General features: G+C 46.3%; 1 protein-coding gene across 5 annotated transcripts in view; it reads right to left on the bottom strand.

Moving 5' to 3' along the window:
• LOC135245297 (girdin-like) overlaps nucleotides 1-22,930 on the bottom strand; it is an 89,610-nt gene extending 66,680 nt beyond the window's left edge. For 2 of the 5 annotated variants that reach the window (XM_064318270.1, XM_064318271.1), the window contains exons 1-3: nucleotides 13,447-14,358; nucleotides 13,242-13,342; nucleotides 3,331-3,439 (exon numbers count right to left, since the gene is read on the bottom strand). In XM_064318270.1, coding sequence (XP_064174340.1) covers nucleotides 3,331-3,439; nucleotides 13,242-13,342; nucleotides 13,447-13,509 — 273 coding nt within the window. In that variant the 5' untranslated portion in view covers nucleotides 13,510-14,358. Of the gene's footprint in view, nucleotides 1-3,330; nucleotides 3,440-13,241; nucleotides 13,343-13,446; nucleotides 14,359-22,295 lie in introns of those variants that run through there. The other 3 variants (XM_064318274.1, XM_064318272.1, XM_064318273.1) reach the window with 2 other exon arrangements.
• Between the last annotated feature and the right edge of the window lie 16 nt (nucleotides 22,931-22,946).

The raw sequence follows: 22,946 nt of genomic DNA, 5'->3' as shown, positions 1-22,946 counted from the left end.
TCACTCATGTTGTAACTCGAGCCAAAATGGCTCCAGAAAACAAGCATTTGCTGAGCCATATTAAGTGAAGATATGGAACAGTAGCTCGGCAACAGTTTCTCCAACATCGGAATTCGACTTTTAAAAGCAATACTACTTTAAAAACGGCTGAGTCACAGTATCCAAAAAGCGGATGGAATAGATATCTTTATCCTTTCTCCCAGCAAAGACCTGAACAATAAGGTTTCCTTCAAGGTCTTAGGGAGGGGATAATGGCCTGCAGAGAGGGAAAGAGAGGGAAAGAGCTCAAAGGCGTTTTGTCAGCCCATCCTGTGCCTCGGTGGGCCTGCTGCTGTCTACTGCTGACCCAGAAAACGAGGGGTGACAGCCGGTGACGGTGGGAACACGGTCGATCCCGGACCGGTCCCCTCCGATGACCGCCGGGGTGGCGGGTCCGGGAGTGAGGTCAGGGCCCCCGGTGGCACGGCCCGGCCAGCCCCCATTGTTCCGCCGCGTCCGGCCCGGGCGCTGGGGCGCTCGCCGTCTTTGGTCCCGGTGACAGATCGGCTCCTCGCTGACGCGCCCCCCCCCCCCCCGGGGCTCTTTGATGTCCCGCAGACAGAGGAACGGCGCAAAAGCGGCCCTGCCCTGACAATGGAAAGGCCTCAGAACGGGCCGCTGCTTGATCAGCGCAGATCAATGGACGCTGACTCCCGATCTGATGGCCACTGATAGCCGCTCCTCGGAGCTTTGAGCTGAGGAACGTCTGATCTTCAGCCCGATTGGCCTACAATGGTGTGAGGGGCTGAGGGAGCCAGATTTGGAGAGAGGTCCACAGGGGAACGAGGGGATATTTACAGACAATATCTCCCAGTGGGGTCTTAATGAGCAGACCAAAAATCAACCGCCCTTGCAATATTAAAGTCAGTTTGGTGCAGTTATAGACAGTCCTCAACCCAAAACATCCTGGTGATGTTGAACAGGGTATCCTCTGTAACTGACATAATCCAGCAAGAAATGGCAGCATCTTACAACCTGATGACGAAACTCAAAGTGCCACCACCCTCAGCCTTATTCGCTAAGGCTAAGAGTGAAAGGTGTCATCAAGGCAAACTCAATTGCTTCAAGGAGCATGAAGCTGAGATGCACCCAGGTTACTCAGCCATTGTGAACGGCCTTCTTTTTAACTGACAAACGGTTGCCAAACACGTGGAAGCGCACACACCCGACTTAAACGGGCGGGTTTGCTGCAGTAAAGTGACAGAGTTCACAGGGTAAAAAGCCAAATGCAGTTTGCAGAGCCTTCCTTGCTGAGGATGCATCACAGATGACAACTCTCTCTCTCTCTCTCTCTGTCTCTCTCAGATCCCGGCAGTTCCCTTCCTGCGAGCTGAATCACGGACATTCTGTGGTTATTATTCAGAGCAGTACATCACCCTGAAAGGCTTGATTATCTTTCCTGCTACCGCGTGGGGGGAAGGAGGGAGGGGGCGGGGAAGTGCTTTCAACACCAACGCCAAACGATCATGACTGAGACCCCCATTGATTCCCGATGTGTCACTCCACCGGGCCGCGATCCCGGCTTCCTGTCGGGCCGCCGTGACCTTCCTCCCGTGCGTTTTCGAGCGCAGATGTTCCTGTCCGCGCTGTCCCACATTTTAAAACGCCAATCCGAAGAAGGGGATTACGGAACTAGGTCACGTGACTCAGGCCTCAGCGCCGTCCATCTGCCCAGATGTGCTGCGAATGCGATGCCATGCGCTCACCATGCTACAGCTTTAGACCCGCTGCCCTCGTTTTTAACTCAGCTCGAGATATCAGCAGCAAAAGAGGGAGGGTGAACGGGCTGAAGGAACATTAATCACAATCTGCACCGGCACGTGACTGAACACATGCGAGGGCTCCCATTCCTATGCAGGAAATCCATCAGAATCCACAGGTGCTGCACAGCACACAACGGAAATACTCAGTCTCTATTTACCTCTTAACGCAGTTTGTATGAGTCAACAATGGACAAAAGGTACTCCAGCGGAACAGAATGTCCTCCAATCGGCAGTAACGTCACACACAGCGTTCAGCCGCCTTAGGGATGGCCCTCTTTCTGCCCTGTGTGTTTACGCAGCGCGGGAGAAGGAGCGCGTTTAGGAGCGGGGATCGTAACCAGGCCGCTTCAGCAGCGAAGCTGCGCTCTTTCACAACGCGCTTCAGCCGCGTCCCTGCAGGAAGTGCATCGCATCGAGCGGACGCGCGCGAAAGTCGCTACGCTGCTTTTAACGACATCCGATAAACAGATAAAACAATCAATCGTCAATAATGATCAATAATACAGCAGAGTTTTGCCTTGCTGACTGAATCTGCCTTTTATAGTTGCCATTACTGTGCAAACACTAAAAACGAAATCATCATATAAAATATGAACATCCATCACATAGCTTTGAAACAATTAGTATAATATTTCATTTAAAACACCATATAGGCCTACTGCTTAGACTATGATTCTGTAGCAGAAGCACTGACGTAATCATGCCCGCCCCCCCCATAAGCACACACCAGCCATCTGAAAACCCTCAGTGTGTCCCCATATCCACAAGTATAAACATGCTGTCTGAACCCCTTCAGTTTATAACATGGGGACTGCGTTTACTCACAAAAGATACCGGTATAAAATAAAAGCAAAGACCACCAGCGATGCACTGCAAAGATTCTAACAAGGAGAAGAAAGAAAAAAAAAGAGCACCCACACCACCACTGCGTTTAATCAAGCTATCACGTCACCTACAATGTGGAATATATTAGTCGTGGATTGGTTCAATCAAGCAGGCATCTCAAGTCTGTTTTGTGGTGCAGCGGGAGACAAGGCATTGCCTAGCGTGCAAAATCAACTCATGCTTATCTACTGGGGACAGTTCTCCAATTCTGCTTTCCTTCTTTTATTGCACATGCCGTTTCAAAAACAAATTGCAAGAATAATGAAAATGAATGAGAAAAGAAAGAACACCGTGATGCATATTTCAGTCACTATTCCAGGCTGTGGATGAGTGACAGCTCTGTCAGAGGAGGCAGGACTGCACATGCATCTCACAGGCCTGCCTCCGCTGCCTGGAAGCACAGTGGCACACGCCACAGCCAAAGCGCCTCGCTATTGGTCACCCTTCTATGACATCACAATGGTTCCCAGAGCTCTGTCAGGGCTTTTTTCAATAAAACAAACTTGCAGTCTGAAAGCACAGTGTTCGAAATGCTTAACGTCTAAACGTCTGTGAAAAGCAAAGGTTTTGGGGAAGAGGGACTGAACCGCGCTGAAAGGCAAACTATCGTTTAAATCGTTCACAGGTTGGCCGGCACACTCACCTGGTAGTACGACTTGATCTGGCCAATCAGAATCTTCAGGTTCTGTATCCGCAGCGTCGAGTCGTTGTTCACGTTCTTGTTGGTTCTCTGAACCGAAGCCTTCGGATTTCTGAGACGGGGAACAGAACAGGGGTGTAAATATGGTCACGGCCGCCAAAACGGAATTATTATTGTGCACAAGTTCTAACTTGCATTGCAGAATTCTTAAAGCTTGGCAAAAAAAAAAACGTGTGAAATGCGCCATTATTATGTGTACAAAGCCAACATTAAAAAACAGAACTACTACACGTACTCGTTGAACAAGCAATAGCCCAACCAAAACCCTCTGAGGGTAATATGTTAAACTAAGGGGACAAACGAAGTGGCTCAGGTTTCAGTTGGAATGTTGTTCGTGTCAGCCTGTAGCACGTTAGCGGTGACGTGCTAATGTGTTGTGTAAATGGAGGTTTTCAACCTCCACCCTGAGGCTGGAGGGCCAGGGTGTTTGCGTGCCCCTCGGTCGAGTCAATGCAAATCTCCTCTCTCACACACACACAAACATACACACAGCCCTGTTTCAGAGCTCCATTACTTCAAGCCAACTACCCCGGCTACATTAGATTGATTGGTCAAGAGTATCAGGGCCTGACTAATCCAATATAATGTAATGTAATGTGGTGTAATTGCAAGTGAATGGGAGATCAAAGAATAAGGCCTTGCCAAGATTCCGCAAGTTAGAGTCCCAAAGACTTGGCGGGAGTCCACCAGCCAATCAGAAGTGCAGAAAACACACAAGCACCATTGACGTATTTGCTGGGGCTTGACAAGAGACAAGCCTAATTAGTGTAAATGTAATTTGTCTTCGCCCACTATTCAGAAATGAAAAGATAACCTTGAACTATTTTTAAAAATCAGTCCATCTGCTCAGGAGTTTTATTTTGGTTCTTCTTACACAGATTCATGAGGACCCACAGGGCCAACGCGGGGAGATGTACTGCATCGGTCTTGAGTGGTACTAAAACCACTAAATTTCTCCTGACACAATATACGGGCAGCCTAACAATCCTCCAGTACAGTTCTGTGAACTACAGGGCTGAGATCTTGGCCTTTTTCCACAAAAATAAATGAGCCAAATGAAGAACTTGATGAAGCAAATGCATAACTGCACATACATAGTAAAATGTCTGTGTTGTGCAACACTGACTGACCGCTACTACCTGAAAAGCCAACTCAGCTCATTTTCATGAACACCTAGGCTATCTGTCATAAACACATTTTAAAAGCTACTGGCTACTTTGACTACTGAAGAAGAGATGCAAAACCCAAAGTAACATTAGCTTGCAAACATTGACCAGGTATTGCATTCAGATTAAGCTTGAATATTGGTAGCAAGACAGCTTGTAAGATAACACTATCACAGTACACTCAGTCTGTTGGTCCCACTGAATATCTAGTTTTGAGATCAAGATATAAATGGCTAATAACCAGTTCTTAGTCTGTGCCAACTTGGCAAAATTTTACTAACTGGCAATTGAGCATTAGTGTGCTGAAGTGAAAATAAAGTTGATTTAGTGTTGGAAGCTAGCTACGTTGTACCAATGGTCATTTAGATTGTATTTCTGACCTTCCAAAGCCCAAGTTTGCAGATCCTGCCTTAGAAAAAGCTAGCTGCACAACATGCAGCCCACTCTGCTGATTAAATGACTTTGACTCTGACACTGACGGTTTTGCTGACTAAAATATAGAAACAAGACAATATGCTAAACAAGTCTAACTATACCCAATGCAATTTTCCTAGCACAAGATAACACTTAGATCTACGGTATATCCAAGGCTACAAAACTGGCTTCTTCTGCTTCTGTTTTTACTTCTCTTGACCTTTCACATCTTCCTTATGGTTTTGTTTTTTTTTTAACCCTTTTAAATCGACCGGTCAGATCCTGGCAACGGTTTTGTCAGGATCCACCGGCTTGGCACAGTACCAGCCTGAGGGGGAAAACAAGGTTTTGTTTTTTTTTGCTGAAACAATCAAAGAAGAAAGAGTCTTTTCCTCCTCAGGGTTAGAGGAACCATCAGCCAAGACACATGACTGCTGATGTTATCACCAGGACTGCCTCTATCCGTGTGAGAGAGAGGGCTCTCAGACAGACAGATAACACACATTATAATGCAAAGACAAGCCTCAGTCTCTGATTAGACCATCAGACGTCTCGCTCCACGTAGAGAGCATTGATCTTCATTGAGACACGTTTGAGGGGGAGGCCAACACCTCTTTTCTCACGTGTGAACATCGATCACCGCTGTGGTGCTCCAGCACTGTTTCTCCTGTTTGCTGCATCATAAATCCCCACAGTGAGAAGATTCACAGATCAGGACAGTGGAGTGTTTGTGCTCTTGTTGTGAAAGAGCCAGTCTGAAATGTTGGCCTACACACACTACAGCACTGCACTAATATTTAGATACTATGTTTAAATCTGAAAACATATTCGCAAACGTAGTGCCATCTCTACATGTGCAAGTACTGTACTGCTGATCCTCCGAGATGCTAAAATCACTATTAGATTAGCGTTATAAGTAGCTATATTATATGCAGTAGTATTGAATTACAATTGGAAGAATGTGTCAGTATTGTGTCAAGCTATGTTGGAACAATCTTAAATTATTCATATCGCTTTTCATTCAGCTCCAGGTTAAAATTATGCACGTGAATTAATGGGACCTAAATATAAAAACTGCCATAAAAACAACAAGGAAATATATGGATTATGATTCTACTTCTTCCAAGCTTAGTCTTTCAATTAAACAAATTTGCGGCTTCCAAATTTAATTCCTGCAAACCACAGAAAGAAAAACGGTTTCATTTTGGCAATTTAAAAAACGGAACTGGCATGAACTCGCTGCATTTTTGTGGACTGAGGACATTGCAACCTGGGGGGGGTCTCATCTGGCAAAGATCAGGACTCTGGGATTAGGAGTAAATGGGATCTTTGGAGAAAATCTGCCTCACGATCAGTTCTGTCATTTTCCCTCATGATGCTCTATGATAAATCTGGTGCTAGAACATGTAGCGGCGAAAACACACATGGCTCCCACACGCACAACAGCACAGGCACAGCACACACACACACACAACTTACACACACACACACACAGACTTACACACATGCACACAGACTCTCACACACACACAGACACACATACACACAGACTTACACACAAGCACACACACACTCACACAGACTTCCACACACACAGACACACACAGACTTACATTGAAGCACAAACACACACACACACACACACACACACACAGGCACACATATGTGCACACACAGACTTACCCACGTACACACATGTACAAACACACATGCACACACATGCATGCACACACACACATGCACGCACACGCATGCACAAATGCACACGCACACACACACACTCCTTTCAAAGCACAGATGGCTTGTGTTCGGCTAGTCTCTGACCTAATTCTGCACTGGAGCACATCTGACAGTACATCCGTGCAGGACTGTACAGTCAGCAGGGCCCAGCAAAGACGAGAGAGAGAGACGCCAAGCCCTGGATGAGGGAAGCGTTTTACCAGGATTCGTAAAACTGCTTCCCCTGGACCACATGACTCCCAGTTCCAGCAATGTTTTCTCAGGCACTCAAAAACTTAAAATTAAAAATAGCAAAAAACAATTCAAGAAATGGCGGTCTGAATTTCTGTGTGCCTGTGCGCGTGTGAGCAAGCACATACCTGCATCTAAACCGATTTTGCACAACAAAACCACTGATGTCACAAAAAAACCCCGTATGGAGACGGCCCGTTTCAAATGAACCTTGCCACCGTTACTGCTCTCATCGTTAACTCCGTCCTGGAAAACCGAACAGAAGTCGGCACAGCCCCTCAGCGGAGGATGAAACTGTTATCCGTCCTCCATTAGAGCTCATCCTATAAACCCTTACGCAATTTAAAAAGTAGGCCCACTGCCAGGCTGCTGATGAAACAGACTAAACAACCGAGGGCATGACAAATAGTACCCGGGGTAGACCATAATGCACCACTGGAGACGCGCTGCAGGTTTAACACACAGTAACGACGCAGGCTTTCCCTCCAAAAGCACGCGGGCTGAATCGCGTTTTTGTTTATCCCGTCGAAACTAGCTAATGAAAATCTGAATCGATACAAATCTAAACAGAAGGTTGGCTTTCGGCTTTGGCCTTTCTCGCCTAGCCAGAGGGGCCGCAGGAGTTAATGACAGAGATGAATTAATTAACAGAGACACGGCCAATCGCCCCGGCCCACAGAGGCCGCGGCTGCTCCCACGCACACAGCCGGCCTTTAGTCTTGCAAATGCGGGACAAGGTCCCCTTTTAACGGCAGAGTGAATGGGAGACACTCACGTGACCCCCCTCCGCCTAACACCCCCCTCCATCCCCCCTACCCCCTTCCCAAATCAGGGGCGCCCTGTAAGAGCATGGTGGGGGATCGACTTAACCCCTTTAATTAAATACCGAGGAGGGAGATGTAATCCTGTAATGCAGAGCGCTGGTTATAAAGCAATAAAAAGGGCGGCTCTTCTCGGGCGCTAATTAAGACAACGTGGCAGCGCACCAGCTCTGGAGGACAGGGCGACGGCTCGTGCAGATTTAAGCTCAGCAAAAATCTGCTGATGTTTTATCTGACGCGCTCACGGTGGTCGCTCACAAGCGGAACTGTGGAACTGCAGCGTGGAGAAAGCAAAATGCCACGCTTTCAGCAAATAATAAAACGTCCACAGTGCAGCTCGAAGAGGGGGTCTGGTATGTGTGTGTGTGTGCGTGCAGATGCGTGTGCGTGCGTGCATGCATGTGTGTATATGCATGTGCATGCATGTGTATGTGCATGTGCGTGCATGCGCGTGTGCGTATATGCACGTGTGCGTGTGTGTATATGCATGTGCGTGTGTATGTGCATGCGTGTGTATGTGCATGTGCGTGCGCGTGTGTGTGCGTGTGTATGTGCATGTGCGTACATGCGCGTGCGTGCGTGTGTGTGTGTAACCTACATATGACAGGCTGCATCAGTTGCGGCCCCGGCGGAAGCCAGCCGGGTCCCTGGCTCGAGTGGGTTCCGTGCGCGCTGCACAAAGCAAACGCATCAGGGGCGGACTGGCGTTTCCATGGGGACAGATATACCGTTACATCAGTCCCCTGCATGGTCAGCACGCATCCATCCGCAGAGGGGCTGGGAGCGCGCGAGTCAGGCAGGCAGCCGTGGTAACGCGATCGTTTATCAATCACGACGGGTTTTCTCCCCGTCACATCGGGGTGTGGTGGTGAGGATGGTCCCACTGCTGCTGAAGGGTCCGGAAAATGACTGGGGGGGGGGGAGCAGCGACCCCTCCCCACTCCCATCTGCGGTCACCGATTAAAGCCCTTTCATCTCCCTGGACGGGGCACCGGCGGCGGGGAATCCGACGTGTACGCACAAGGATTCCGCTAAGAATGCGAAGCATGGCCACTCCCACCTCGGCAGGGGCGAGGACAAGAGGACAAAACGAGGGGACGTGCCGCTCTGTCAAAACACGAGGGGGGGCCGGGAGTGTGTGTGGGGGGGGGGGGGGGTTCCGTGCCTGGATTTACAGGCGAGCTGAGGTGGCTTAATGCTGCTTGGTTTGAGTTTATTTACGCCGCACAAAAGGCCCTGTGTGATACGAATGGGGCCCGCTGGACAGAAGAGCCCATTGTAGGCAGGAGAGGAACTCGGTTAACCGTCTCCTCTACCTCAGCAGCACCGCGAGCATCTTAACAGGGAACAGCTGTGGGATTAGGTCCAGGGAGGTTGCACCATTCTCCAGGAGAAAGTGGGGGGTGGGGGGGGTTGGGGGGTTAAGAGAGAGAGAGAGAATGCGTTGGAGGAAGCCCCCTGTGACACCTAGGACGTTGGGTAAAGAATGACTGTGTCTCCCAGTTGGCTGGAGAGCTCAGCTGTGCATTATTTGAAAATCAATCAATCTCAAAATTCCGGATCGTTGCGACAATCCCGTCGGCACTCCGGGATCGGGAAGATACAACCCGCCACTCGGCAGAACGGCGGCCATCGGCGGGAAGCTGGGAATTGAGGAATCGCTGTAAATGTGGGAATTATGGGGGGGGGGGAGGGAGGAACGCGGCAGGTCCAAGTTCCCCCGTGTGATTTAAACGCGGCAGAGCGGAAATGTGAAAGTTTCCAGAAGCTCCGGCCAGTTCGCGGGAAGTAGCGGGCTGGCGGGCGGGCGGGCTCAGCGCCGGGTCATAATTCAGCACTGTGCTCTTTAGGGCCGCGGTGCTGCAGTAAAAACAGGCATGAGCTGCCTTCTCATTCCGTTTCCCCATTGACCTCCTCTCTCTCTCTCTCTCCCCCTCACTCCCTCTCTCTCTCTCCTTCCCCCTCTCTGTCTCTCTCTCTCTCTCCCCCTCACTCCCTCTCTCTCACTCCCTCTCTCTCTCTTCTTCCCTCTCTCTGTCTCTCTCTCTCTCCCCCGCTCTCTCTTTCTTTCTCTCTCTGTCTCTCTCACTCTCTCTCCCTCTCTCTTCCCCCATTCTCTCTCTCTCTTTCCCCCACACACTCTCTCCCTCTCCTCTTCTCCCCCCTTCCCCCTCTCTCTCTCTCCTCCCCCATCTCCCTCTCTCTCTCTCCGCACCACAGAGCGAGCCGTACAGAGCAGCCCGCAATAAAACTCTTATTTGTTAACGAACGGAGGCCCAGCCACGCTCCAATAGAGGCTCTTTCTCCCCCCACATAAGCTGCACCCCCACCTCCACCCCCCAACAGCCCCCCCCCCCAACGAGTCCGAGTTCTGACACACTGACCAACATAACTGCAGCCTGAAAGCTGATAGCAGGCTTAAGGGAGGCAGCTCTGAGCTGTACAGTCCCTCAGGGCCGACCCCTTCGCCATGCATATCCTCTGCCTGGGGCATTAATTAAGCCCTGGGGGGCTTTTCCCAATCACACAGGGGGGAACACGGCCAACCTCACTGTTCTTTCCATGGCCTTTGGGAATGAATGGCCACTGCAAGCAAGCACTAGTTCACCACTGCTCACCAAAAACACTTTTGACCCCATACTACATTTATTATTGTATTTTCCAAATAGTCCACATAATTTACCCAACATACAGCAGCGTGCTCCATTCCTGTATAAGGGTGGCCCTGTTTTGGGATACGTCACCCCGTTCTTCCTTTGACTGCTACACTCTCAGAAAGAAGGATTCTGAAAGGGTTCTTTAGCTTGTCTTCATAGGGGAGAACCCTTTTTAGTTATTTAAAGGAACCCTCTATGGTAGGTGTGAAAGGTGAGAAAGTGACTGAGCCATTTTGCCTGACACAGAACCCTTGAACCAGACAGGGTTCCTCTTCGCAGACACGGAGGAGTCCTCTGGAACCCTTTCTTCTGAAAGTGCAGCCGCCTGACGCTTCGCACCTCAGGCTGCAGGGGAAGCATCCCAGAGCACCCCCCTGTGCTCTCAGGGTCGGGGTAAAGCCCGTTTCCCCCACGTCGAGGAAATTACCCAGAAGCAGGTGCCAGAAGCCAGGCCTCACTGGAGCTCGCTGCCATTTCTCTTCATGATCACCCCGGCCTGTCCGGACCTGCCCGCCAGACCCTCGGGGAGACGAGGCTGCCGAGGCCATTGATCACTCGCAGTCGATACCCAGAGCGTGCGTTAGCGTCCCGCGATGACAGCCCGTAGCGGGCGCTGAGAGGAGACCACAAAGGCGCAGGGGGGAGGGGTGGGGGTGGGGGGCTCGTTGGGCACGACTAATTCCCTTTACAAATCATCGGGCAGTACATCGCTTCCATTAACGACTTAATTCGTCGCCTCTGAGAACATTCCCCACTCCAGCGTTGCGCATGCAGAGTTCGTTAGCCCTGAGGAACACTGTGAGACAACCTGAGACTCTGTGGAGTTCATCTTCCAAAACCGGGAATGTGTCATAGCGAAGACTGAGTCATGCTGTGGGGAAGTCACAGTCTAACTCAGGCCCGGTAAAAATGTGACCCCCCCCCCCCCTACAGTCTGGGTCTCTAACAAGGTAGGTCCACAGACCCCAGGGAGTCATTGAAGGTACTGTAGGGGGGCCAGTGGCCAGACCTGATATACAAAGACTACACATAGATTTGAGAAAACATTTCAAAATACTAAATATTTGTTTAGATAAAACACTTTTTAACTTACGATGGGCGTCCCCTTGGATGCCTTTGAGCCAGGGTGGGGGTCCCAGGATTATAAAAACGGTCCTACGGGAGTTTGGATTCAGGTCGGGCGGCACAAAGACGTGGTTCACAGCCGCCCGGGTCTGTCAATGCGGGCTCTGTTCAGGAGCGCTGCCCCTGCCGTAAGCCACCGCGGGAGCGCGGGGTGCTCGAAACCTGAACAGCTGCCCCCGTCCCGCCGCAAAAAACAACTGCCGGGCCCGGACGCTGACACGCAAAACCCGCCGCTGCATTGCTAGCGGTATTCTACCTTGCATTTGAGTTTGTGCTCAGAGAAACCGCCCGTCGCTTCCATCATTGAGCAATAAGCAGCAGTCCTGCCAACACCTGACAAACTGTCCTCTTGTTGTGTCTGAAACAGTAAACCTGAATGCACACAGACCTGCCACATTAAAGTAGGCAGGTCATCAGAGACTTGAAACATTCTTCACTGCACACTAAAACTGGGCCAATCGAAAGCACACCTTACACTAAACCAGGATTTTAAAAATTTTAACTCCAGAAAGCGAACTATCTCTTTAAGAACGGTCTTCTCTGGTAATGCAACGTAAACCACGGCGCTAAGAGACTGATAGACCGCCACAGGAGCTCACATTGTGAGAAGGAGTCAATGCAGTCCACCGCAGCTGTCATCCTGACAGCCGCTTTTCACACTGGGATATTGACTCTGGTGCGCAAACACAGTTACAGGCTCTGTTGCGCCCCAACGAGCAGTATAGCAATAACGGAAACAATAACAGCATTCAATTCAGTATTTAGCTAGTTAAATCCATTGACCTTGGCACTACATTCTGTTCATAAACGGATTTGTTCAGCTTTACAGTTCAAAGCACTTTTTTTGCTTTAGCTAAAGTCCAAACAACTCCAAGACAAGCCGCTAATTCCAGACTAATTAAAAAACAATAAATGTCCCATTTATAAAGTTGTTATTTGCACTTATTTGTAGCCTACTAGGGAAGTTAAACAAAATAAATGAACTGGATTAGATAGTTAAGAATGTTTGTCGACCAGGCTAGCTACACCTCACCCTCCGTGAAATCATTGAACGGGTTTGGGCAGTTAATTAACTTCCAGAAGAGAAGGACCAAACAGGAACCCAAAAGCGTTTTGGCCGCTTGGTCGCTCGTTATGTGACGGGGACAGAAGCAGGAAAATTGCTGCCGCCCATGTGTGCGAACCCATGTATATTAAGCAACGGCGACGGAGAGTCTAGTAGGCTGCGGATGACACTTCGCATTCACAACCGACTTGGTCCAGTTTTGGCTGCCGTGATGCCAGATCGAAGTAAAAAAAAAAGTGACTGCGTAACTCATCTGAATATAAGGTGCCAGAGCCTATACAAGCCGGCTTTATTGGAGCAAGTCAAATTATTCTCTTGTCTAAGCTAGCATGGATAGTTGTCTAGGCGCAATTAGGAAGCAGACAACGCTTTTCTAGGCTAGGCTATTCGTGCAAACCAGTCCTGCTATGAGGAATATAGGCTAACTAGGACAGTAGCTAGATAGCTGCCAATGATACCTCGTGTCTATGTGCGCTGCAGTACAGTTTAGGTAGGCTAACGTTTACAAGTCAGTGTAGCCTTATAGCTAACGTGAAGCTTTCATATGACCTACAGCGCGCGGCGGCATAATTAAAGATGGACTACTTGCCGGTGTGAACCATTAATGTTTAGAAAGCATTCGCCTGTTACTTACATCTGGAGCATGATCTCATTTAAACAGATGCCGTCCACTAGGTCAATGTATTCCGAAAGTTTGTTGCCACCTTTTCCAAAAGATTGTCCGAAAGTCTTCACCTATGGAAAAAAAAGACAGCAACATCAATTGTACCAATGTATTATGCACAAGCTAGCGGTCTTTAAATTACCAGTGTCAAATAATGGTAACGTCTTGTTCTTACCCAAGTAACCAACGGGGTTACCATAAATTGCTCCAGCAAAGGCGTAAATACTTCGCATTCCATTTTGGGTAGATTGTCAGCTAGCCAATTATCCCAGCAATGTAAAAAGAAAAAAGGTATATCCTTTGGTTTTAGATGATTTTCTTTTCTGCCCAGTAAATATGCTGACCTTTAAGTGGCGCTGCTCGTGCAGTTGAATGAATTATTTTTATAGACACTCATATCCCATTACATCCAAATATTTACTTGAAATCCAGTATTACAACGTTTGAGGGAAAGCACTGCAATAAGGAGCGCTAGCTAATTAGTTAACGTTAGCTATCCAACAAGATAGCTATCTCCTATCTAGCTACATTTCTTGACATGAACCAGGAATGCAGTCGCTGGATTTCGCATTGTTCAAAAATCCCTTTTTTTCCGTCTACTACCGAGCGAACGTTAAGAAGAAACCACACACAGACAGTAGGCTTGCCAGCTGCAGAGAGAGAAATGACATTAATTCAACAGAACACCGCAATTAATTCACACGCCTTCCCTGGACTGGAACGCAATGCTTCCTAATATTGAAAATACAAAAGACCGGATCGATGCATTGACTTTTTCCTCAGAAAAAATGGAAGAATCCTTTTTCATATCCAAAAACATAAAAAATAGATGGCTACTTCATTCAATTGAAAAATCCCTCAAAATGACGAGCAGGTCGACTCATCCACAATATTAGCTAGCCAGGCAAACGTTTTGTTCATATGAAATTGTGCGTACAGTCACCCCGGCCCCGACTGCTTTGCTAGCTGTCTATATCATTAATGATTCCACAGGAATGCTCTTATCCTTCGCTTCTCAGCCCGGCTTGCCAAGTAACTAACGGCTGCATAGACCGAGAAAGGCTGTGGAGCCGAAGCACCGCCTCTTCTCCACCCGGCACTGCCTCAACCCCTCAAGGCACTGATTTTACCCGTTTCTGCATCCGCCAAGTATAACTATATTGCGCTTAAAACCAAAGCAAGAAAATAGTTCCCTTTAATGTCATCTTCGCCCCGATTCCCCAAATTTTTTCACGACGCAATAACTCGGACCATCTCATAAAACGTGTTGACAGCTGCTGCTTACTTGCTAGCTCTTTTTTGTTGTTGTATTTTTTACGGGATCTAAAAACAAAATGTAATGCTTACTGTGTTTATTAATTTATTATTATTATTATTATTATTATTATTATTATATAATGTGATAATGAGAATTGAGCAGTTATATTGTTATAGCCAATATTTTATATGTAAATTCTACCGCTGCGCTCATCTTGGATGTGACGGATTGACGCGGTTATTACGCACGAGGCACAACAGTGCCACCCTCTGTTTTTTACATATTAGGCTACATATTTTTTACGTATCAGAAAAAAGCTATGGTAGTGTATAGCAGCTCAGTAGTATGTTGCTGGATTACCAAGGTAACAAGCGGCAAGACGCCTACTGGGGAAAACGCCCCTTAATGAAAAAAATATTTTGTAAAAAAAAAAAAAAAAAAAGTTTGGTTTCTGCGTCCATTTTTATACAGTATTTGTTCAGTGGACTCGGACCTTTATGTTGAACCTCTTTTCAAAAACTATTTTTATCACATGAATGTGTAAAAGGAACCAATCCTAAGGGGAGGCAGTCTAGCCCCATGTTTCTGCATTATTTTTTGTTATTCACTGAAGTATGATGGTCTCAATATATGACAGCCTATATACGCAACACAACATTTTAGGCTTAAATTGAAACCTGAGATTAATTTATTTGGGAATTCTTGGACAGATTCAGAGCAATTGAGAAATCTGGAGTTTATTATGAATGTACAATGTATTTTTAGACCAGTGGCTTGTATTGTCCACAGTACAAAATCTTCCAAATGTCTCTGTGTGCTCTACAATAAAAAGTAAACTTTGGAATAATTTAATTATTTTCAAATTTCCTGGAATTAATTTTTCTACTGGAGACCTACCCAACAAATGTATTTGAGTGTGGGCTGTAATGAGCCAGTGGGAGGGTGGTTCATTCATATAATGTCTTATGTACCAAAAGTTGCATTTATTTATTCCTTCATCACAATAGATGCAGAGAACTGCTACAGTCAGATTCAAATGAGTGAATCAGTGGAAACTGTTCATTTGGCACATGTATCACCCAGTGTTTTTGTTCAGTGGTCCACTACACTGTATTAAAAAAAAATAATTAAAAAAAAAAAATAGAAAAAAGAAAAACTGCATTTTTACTGTAAAATGTTTGTGATTGACAGTTTGTAAATGTTTTCATTTTCAAAACACTGTCAAAGTCATGTAGAACAATGGCAATGGCTCACTGTTTAATGGCCATCCCATAAAATAGCAGGATTTATACAGTGTGTTTGCCTTCTTTACATGGTTTTTCCACTGGCAACATTGTTGCTACCAGTCTTTTCACCATTTTTCTAAGGGGTTTTTTTTTTTACAGTGTGGATTGGGGATGTGGAACACAGTCCTAGGGGTCTTTACGGCTGACTGCAGTTCGGACAACAGGATCAATAGAGTGTGGCAGATGGGCATTTGATTTAGAGCACTGAACCCCTATAATATGGCACCATCTGGATAAGGAGCATACTGTATGTACATCTACTGAGAGCATTCAGCTTTATAATCACACCACAGAGCTAACTTCAGAATAATTTATTTATCTTTCAACTGGTTCCTGCGTGACAGAAAACAACAGTTTCTGTATTACTGTCATGTTTATCTTCCCATGCTGCAATCCTTCCACAGGTGTATATTTAATAAGCACTCAAAATATATCATATTCTCACAAGCAATTTCCCAGTACATAGTAAGTGCATTATATTAACTAATTAAATTAGCCTTGCTCTGTCTGCCATGCGTGAAAGTTTGATTACATTTTCATGAAGTGCTACTATCTGGGGGTTCCCCAGTGCCACTGATTTTTGGCACAGTGGTGTGCTCTTTGGCCCGGAAAGGAAACCCGTCCATGGCACCGCCAGCCTGTGCCCAGGAGCCTGGCGGGGTGGCACAGTTGGCAGGGCATGTCCCGCCTCCTCTGACCTATCAGAAGCCTGCAACCTGGCTGGTTAGAGTCTTGTCAAACAGACCAATGTCTGCTTCCTCAGACTATGGAAGGACTCTACGCTCTGTCAGATATCATATTAAATCATGGTAGAAGCACTTAAGGCCCATAACCGCACAATCAACATGTAATGAACATCTCTGAGCTGTGATAATTATTATGGTGATGATTATTGTAATTATTATAATTTATGTTGTTGCTTTTATTGTTATCATCATAATAATCAACCACTGTGCAATTATCTGTGGTTTTCAACTAAGAACAGCGTGTTCTTTTGCCAAAGTCTCCCGGTATGTAGGATTCATTGTACAGTCATTGTACCACAGAGTGAGACGATTGGTTTACTCTGGTCTCTCTTGGCCAGACCACTTAATCACTCATTGAGTCTGGGTCTGCTTATCATTTTACAGCTACATTCATCACCAGCTACCAGCAGAAACATTCCTATCTCAGCTGGAACTCAGGAGCAGAAGCTTAGATGCTTCATAAAAATTCCTAAAACCTGGATGGGCCTGGACAGCGTGACCAGACCTGATTTTAGCCTCTGCGTAAACCTCCGCGATAATTTCCCGTGATTATCTCAGAGTGCAGCGGCGCTGCTCGTCTGTGTCCGTCTCAGTCGAACTCCTGATTAGGTTCATTAGAGACAGACTCGCTTTCTGTGGGCCGATTCCACTAAATCCGCAGCGACATCTGAAAGCAGTTTATCCCGCAGGCTTGAACGCGTATGACCCGCGCGGAAGATGCGGCTGCTTTTAAATCCTCCGCTCTGATTCGTTGTGCTATGAAACGAGGAGGTTCGTCGGCCCCCGTCCTTTCTGGGCGCGCTGAAAGGCTAACGCGTTTGACAGAGTGAAATGCGGAGATCGCGTTCGCTCCGGGGCCTCGTCGTACTGTTTTCGCAGCTCGGCATCAGCATCGTTGTCTGACCATTTCATGCGTGCACTTTCAGAAAGGATCTGTCAATATCCAACACTCTTTTTGTGTTACCGCTTTTGTGCTGCTTTCAACACATTTTGTGTCGAAGTCACTGCTTTTGTGTTACAAATGGAGACTTTTTAAACACAGACCATGTTGAAAGTAGCACAAAGTGCATTTTGCTTGACTAGACATGGAGGTGTGTCTTTAAAAAATTACATATTTTATGTGTTCTTCTAACACATCTGTTTTGAGGGTGCCCTGTTGCAGGAAGTGCACAAGGTTTCTGATTATGGGGTTGCCTGGCTGCCCCCATCCACACGCAAGCTCGTGCACGGCACAGTCATGTGGAAAAGGCCTGACCTGACCTACATACCATAACACACGACTGCTCTCCGTGTCACGTCCGCAGCCCACGGAATGTACTGGCATGCAACAATATAGACATGAATAGCTCCATATATTTAAAAGTATTATTAAATATATTACAATATATCGTCATTGGGTAAGGGAAGGCTTTCTAGCCAATGGAAGACAGGCTGAAATTATTAATCCATTCCCATCCCAGGGGATGAGGGAGATTCCAAGTAGGTTGAACTACAGGTTGTACCACAGAGGCCTCTGAGCAGGGATCTCAAGCTCAAATCCAGGAAGGCCTCGGTGTCTGCTGCTTTTTGACGTGTCCCTGCTCTTAAGGGCTTCATTTGAGCAACGGAGTCCGCACACCTGGTCTCCGAGGCCCAAACTGGCCCCCGATTGACAGGAGATCCCAAAACCCGGCCGAGACCACGGCCCTCCGGGACTGGAGTCCAAGACCTCTGCCTCGGGGGTCGTTCCCGTAACCTGGCAACAGCCTTCCCTGCCCACTGCGGCTGCACAGGTGTGACCCTCCTGCAAGCCTGCCAGAGCACAGCGTGAACCGTCATGCTGGAGACACAGCGAGCCCAGCCTTAATCACCATGGTGATCCTCCAGGGTGGTTGAACTGTGGGAAAGACGGCGTGCTTCTGGCCACAGAGCCGTCTGAACATGCTAACGCACGCAGGGAGGGAAGGCGAACGACAAAAAAAAGGTGTGTTCGAAAAAAAAGCCTGGTCAATGTACTTTTGACTGGAAATCGAATGGAACGCTACTTTTACCGCAGTAAAATATTCAGCATCGGTCAACTCTGAATACTGTCACAGAGTACTTTCAATGCATTATAAACTCTCTGAGAGTTGAATGAACTCTGAACATTTTACCTTGACCACAGGCGGTGACGTAATGTACACTGGAATGCAGCGCAACACCTGGAGAGGCTTTTCACAGAGACCCCGTGATGATCTCACTCCATCGGAATGCCCCAGCCCCCTTTCTCTTCGGCGCGGGTTCGACGACGGAACAGTAAATGCCATTAAACAGGACGAGACCGAACTGGGAAGCCGATGTACACGTGAGGATATCCTTGCCAATGATCGGATGCGTTTAAAAGTATGGCGCTGTAATAACCACTAAACAGTAACGCAAAATATGTCCTCTCAATGCCAATACTCACTTATGCACAACATTTACTATAAAAGTTTGCAGGCTTAACATAGGTGCAAAAATAATGCCGCAATGAAACATTATTTCATGATGTTTATGAAGTTATTCTGTGGTAGTTGTCTTCTGTGATTATGTGAAGTGCCAATACTTCCAAGCGAAAATAAATGAATGAATAAAACAATAAACAAAATGCTTTTGCCCTCTGGACACACATTAGGAGCTCTATAAATGAATGAAAATGATGATGCACAAGGATGACTGGAGCTAAAAGTGTCAGATATGGTACAGTAGTCTACTGATGCTGCAGAATGCCTTCTAAAAATCGCACCTATGCAAATCCATGGCAACAATAGAAAACAAAACTGCTGACCTTAATCTGTTACTATAACAACAGCACCCCCCCCCCCACACACACACACACACACACTGCACCATCATTCTGAATGTGCCTCTTAAATTCACAGAACAGCACAATTTAATTTAATTTGCAGTGAGGTCGCCAGTGTGGAAAGAAGTTCATTTCTGACACATAGTCATTAGCAATTCAGGTTGTGAAAATAACTGTTCAGGCTTCATTTTTATCACTTTTCCTATTTTCCTCATTTCCTCCGGCACTGTCTCTCTAAAGAACAGTGTACAAATAAAACTGAATAGGCGCAATTGAATTTAAATATCTGCTAACTCATGTGGCCTCCGACCAACCGAAATCTTTTATTTAGCCGCACTCCGCAAGCTCACAGATGCTTCAGCGAGGAGTTGCCTGAGCACGAGGAAGACGTAGAGGTTTTCTGCCGCTCTGACATTTATCCACCAACGGAGGCTTTCGAATGCACTCGACTCCAGGTAGAAGACATGCAGGTGGTCACGCTTGTAACCTAGACAACAGGGCAGCAGTTAGCACGGGCTAATCACGCCTACTATCATTACACGAAGCCCGCGACGAATCAGTACCGAGGCTGTGAAAAGTTCCATTTTAAAAACCAAGTGCAGTAGGCCACTATTAGCAGCTCAAAGTCGAGGCGTAAATTTCCCAAATGGACAATTCTACTTTTGCCTGATTAGAAAATGAATGTAATGGTGCTGTCGTGTCGACCCATTTGCCAGGGATTGAATTTTCCACTGCGGTTGAAAGAGCACCTTGTTACTCCCCTTTTTTCGTTTGTTTGATCCACTGAGCAGCGAGCGCCCAATGCGCTCTCATCAGAATTTTCCACCGTTCACACAAATGCAAGCCCCAGCAAGGTTACTGAAAGACACTTTCCTGTGACCTCTATTCACAGCTACAAAGGCAAGAATCTCTTTTTTTATATATCTGTAGAATTTAAAAATATACAGCCTTCCCTTCCCAGTCTTCATCCTATTAGCTTTCCTCAAGATCAAACAAATTCCAAGACACAATTATTTGCTGTAGATAATCTCCACCGGCATCATTTGCATCTGCTGATGTCAATTTTGCACTGTGAAAGATTCCTTAGTGGCATTGTCATTTTCATATGATGCCATAAACAAACAATGACATCCTATAAGGAAATTCATTGGCAAATTATAAAAAATGCATCTGGAAATTCAATATCCCGATTGTGCTTGGGACTCAAAGCCTCTGATGGCCCACTTTAAGCACAGACCCTAAAGTAAATGCTCTCCTATATCACATTTCGACTTTCTTATCATTGTTCTAGACCAGGGGTGGCCAATCCTGGTCCTGGGGAGCCGCAGGGTCTGCTGGTTTTTGTTTTCACCTTAAATACAGCAACCACTTAGACTGAAGCAACCAGGTGAGGAGAGTTAATCAACTGCTATAATCGATCAATTAAGTGCAGAATAAATTTTAAAAAACCAGCAGATTCTGTGGCTCTCCAAAACCTGGGTTGGCCACCCTTGTTCTAGACTGTCAAGTCCTAATATGGATGCAAAGCTACAGTGATATTGTGGGTTACAGTGCCCTCTTGTGTTCGTATTTTAATATTAATATGAAATATGAAAAAAAGACTATCTGTTTGGTTTTAGACTCGGTAAAGAAGCACAACTAAACTCAGTATAACAAAGAAGACTTAAGATTAAGTTGAATCACATATAAAACACACAACACTCATATTCATAATTTGTAAAGATATGCTCAAAAACATAAACCACGATTGCCTAGAATATAGAATGTGCAATTAAAATTTAAATAAAGACATTTGTAAAACAGTATTAGTTATTTTAAAATGTCATATTGTTGAGTGTGCATCTACTTGCATTATATAGACTCTGGATTCTGTCCAGAGTCTATATCATACATCATACAGTCTTGGTGCCATTTCCATGTCAGTTTGTGCTTTTCGCACAGTATTATTGAGGTGTGTTGGTAAGAATCAGATCAACACGAGTAGATTTATCAAGCGATTTCGTATTGGGTCTTGTGGGGAAATTGACAAGTTGTGTGAGTTTGGGAGAGTTGAAAATGCCTTTGAAGGGATCAGGACTAGGAGTTAACCAATGCCAATTTAAATCGCCCATTAAAACAAACTCCTTGTCATTGAACATTACATTACATTACAGGCATTTGGCAGACGCTCTTATCCAGAGCGACGTACAACAAAGTGTAGAACCATAACCAGGAACAAGTATGACAAAAACCCGAGAGAAGTACCGGTCCAAGTGCAGGGAACAACCGCATAGTTCAACTTGGACCCTGAAGGTTAAACTGATTAACACTAACACAAACGAGAACAGCAACAACGCAGTCTATGCAAAAATACAAGCAGCCAGTAAATCACGCAAGGACGAAATCGCATCTCTGGAAGCTGAGGAGTCTAGTCCTAGTCCTTTTAACCCCATCCCCAGGCGTACCATTATTAGGACCGGGGATGGACTCAGTCTGTACAATAAAAGCTTGTACAATCACAAAATTTTGGAGGTAGAGAAAAAAAGATCAAGCCTCGTAATTCTTTTAACTTCAGAAAGACATGGGATAGTATTAGATAAATGCAGATGGGAAAATATTCTGTTTAAGCGTGTTTTATTTACATGTAGATGATAGCTACCATATTCTAAACACAGGTAGCATGAGCCGCCGGAGAGGAGGTGAGGCAGTAGAAGTACAAATCCAATCGTCAAACTGCATTGCATCGTCATGATTTAGCAGACTACCAAATGACCTGCGTCCTGCCGAAACTGAACACAAAAAATGGTACCCTACCCACAGCAATAAGATCACACCGCAGGTATAACTCATATGCAAGAGGCTGGATACGGAGTCGAATTAAGAATTTAATGAACACAAAGCAACAACCCCAACCAGAAAACCAACACGGAGAAAGTTTGAGCGCTTACTCACGGATTAAAAACGCCTGTAGCACAGCGCCGACTAGCGAGCAGGAACCCACTCGCGAAGGGTCGACTAGGAATTGCAGCCAATGCGGCCAAAACGGGCCGGGGTGCCACAGGGACGCAAAGCCGGGGAGTGATCAGGCAGCAAAATAACGTTAAATAAAGTCTGCAGGATGTCCAGGGGTTGCTGTTCCTGCCACAGGGCCGGCAGTAGCCTAGCCAGTACTTTTTTGGCTTATAATTAAACTGGCTTGGTTGGTATTTACAACAATGTAGCAATGATTGCTGACTAACATTGCTAGTTGCATACGATATTAACTATTGTTTGCTGTTGTTTCAAAGCTTACGGTGAGGCTATTAGCAAACCGGGTACGAAAATGAGATTATGGCATTGAAAAGATTGCTAGCTGCCTGGCTAAATACGTTTTGTTTAAAAAGCCATTTGACAAACTAATAGTTCACTTGTTTCTTGCTGGCTGTTCATTTGCAACAATCATCTTAATTCTGTTATGTTTTCAATGACAATTAAAGGAAGCGGAATAAGCCTACATTGTTCTATCTAGAATTTTGCAACAACAGCAACAAAAAAAAAAAAACATTCCAAACTAGAAGAGTGCACTCAGCAGAGTGCAGATCTCCGCCAGGCATTCCAAACGGA

The sequence above is a fragment of the Anguilla rostrata genome, chromosome 18 (assembly GCF_018555375.3).
Source record: "Anguilla rostrata isolate EN2019 chromosome 18, ASM1855537v3, whole genome shotgun sequence".
NCBI classification, from domain to species: Eukaryota; Metazoa; Chordata; class Actinopteri; order Anguilliformes; family Anguillidae; genus Anguilla; species Anguilla rostrata.
Note: the sequence above shows the minus strand (reverse complement) of the source record. Positions and strands in the feature narration are given on the sequence as shown.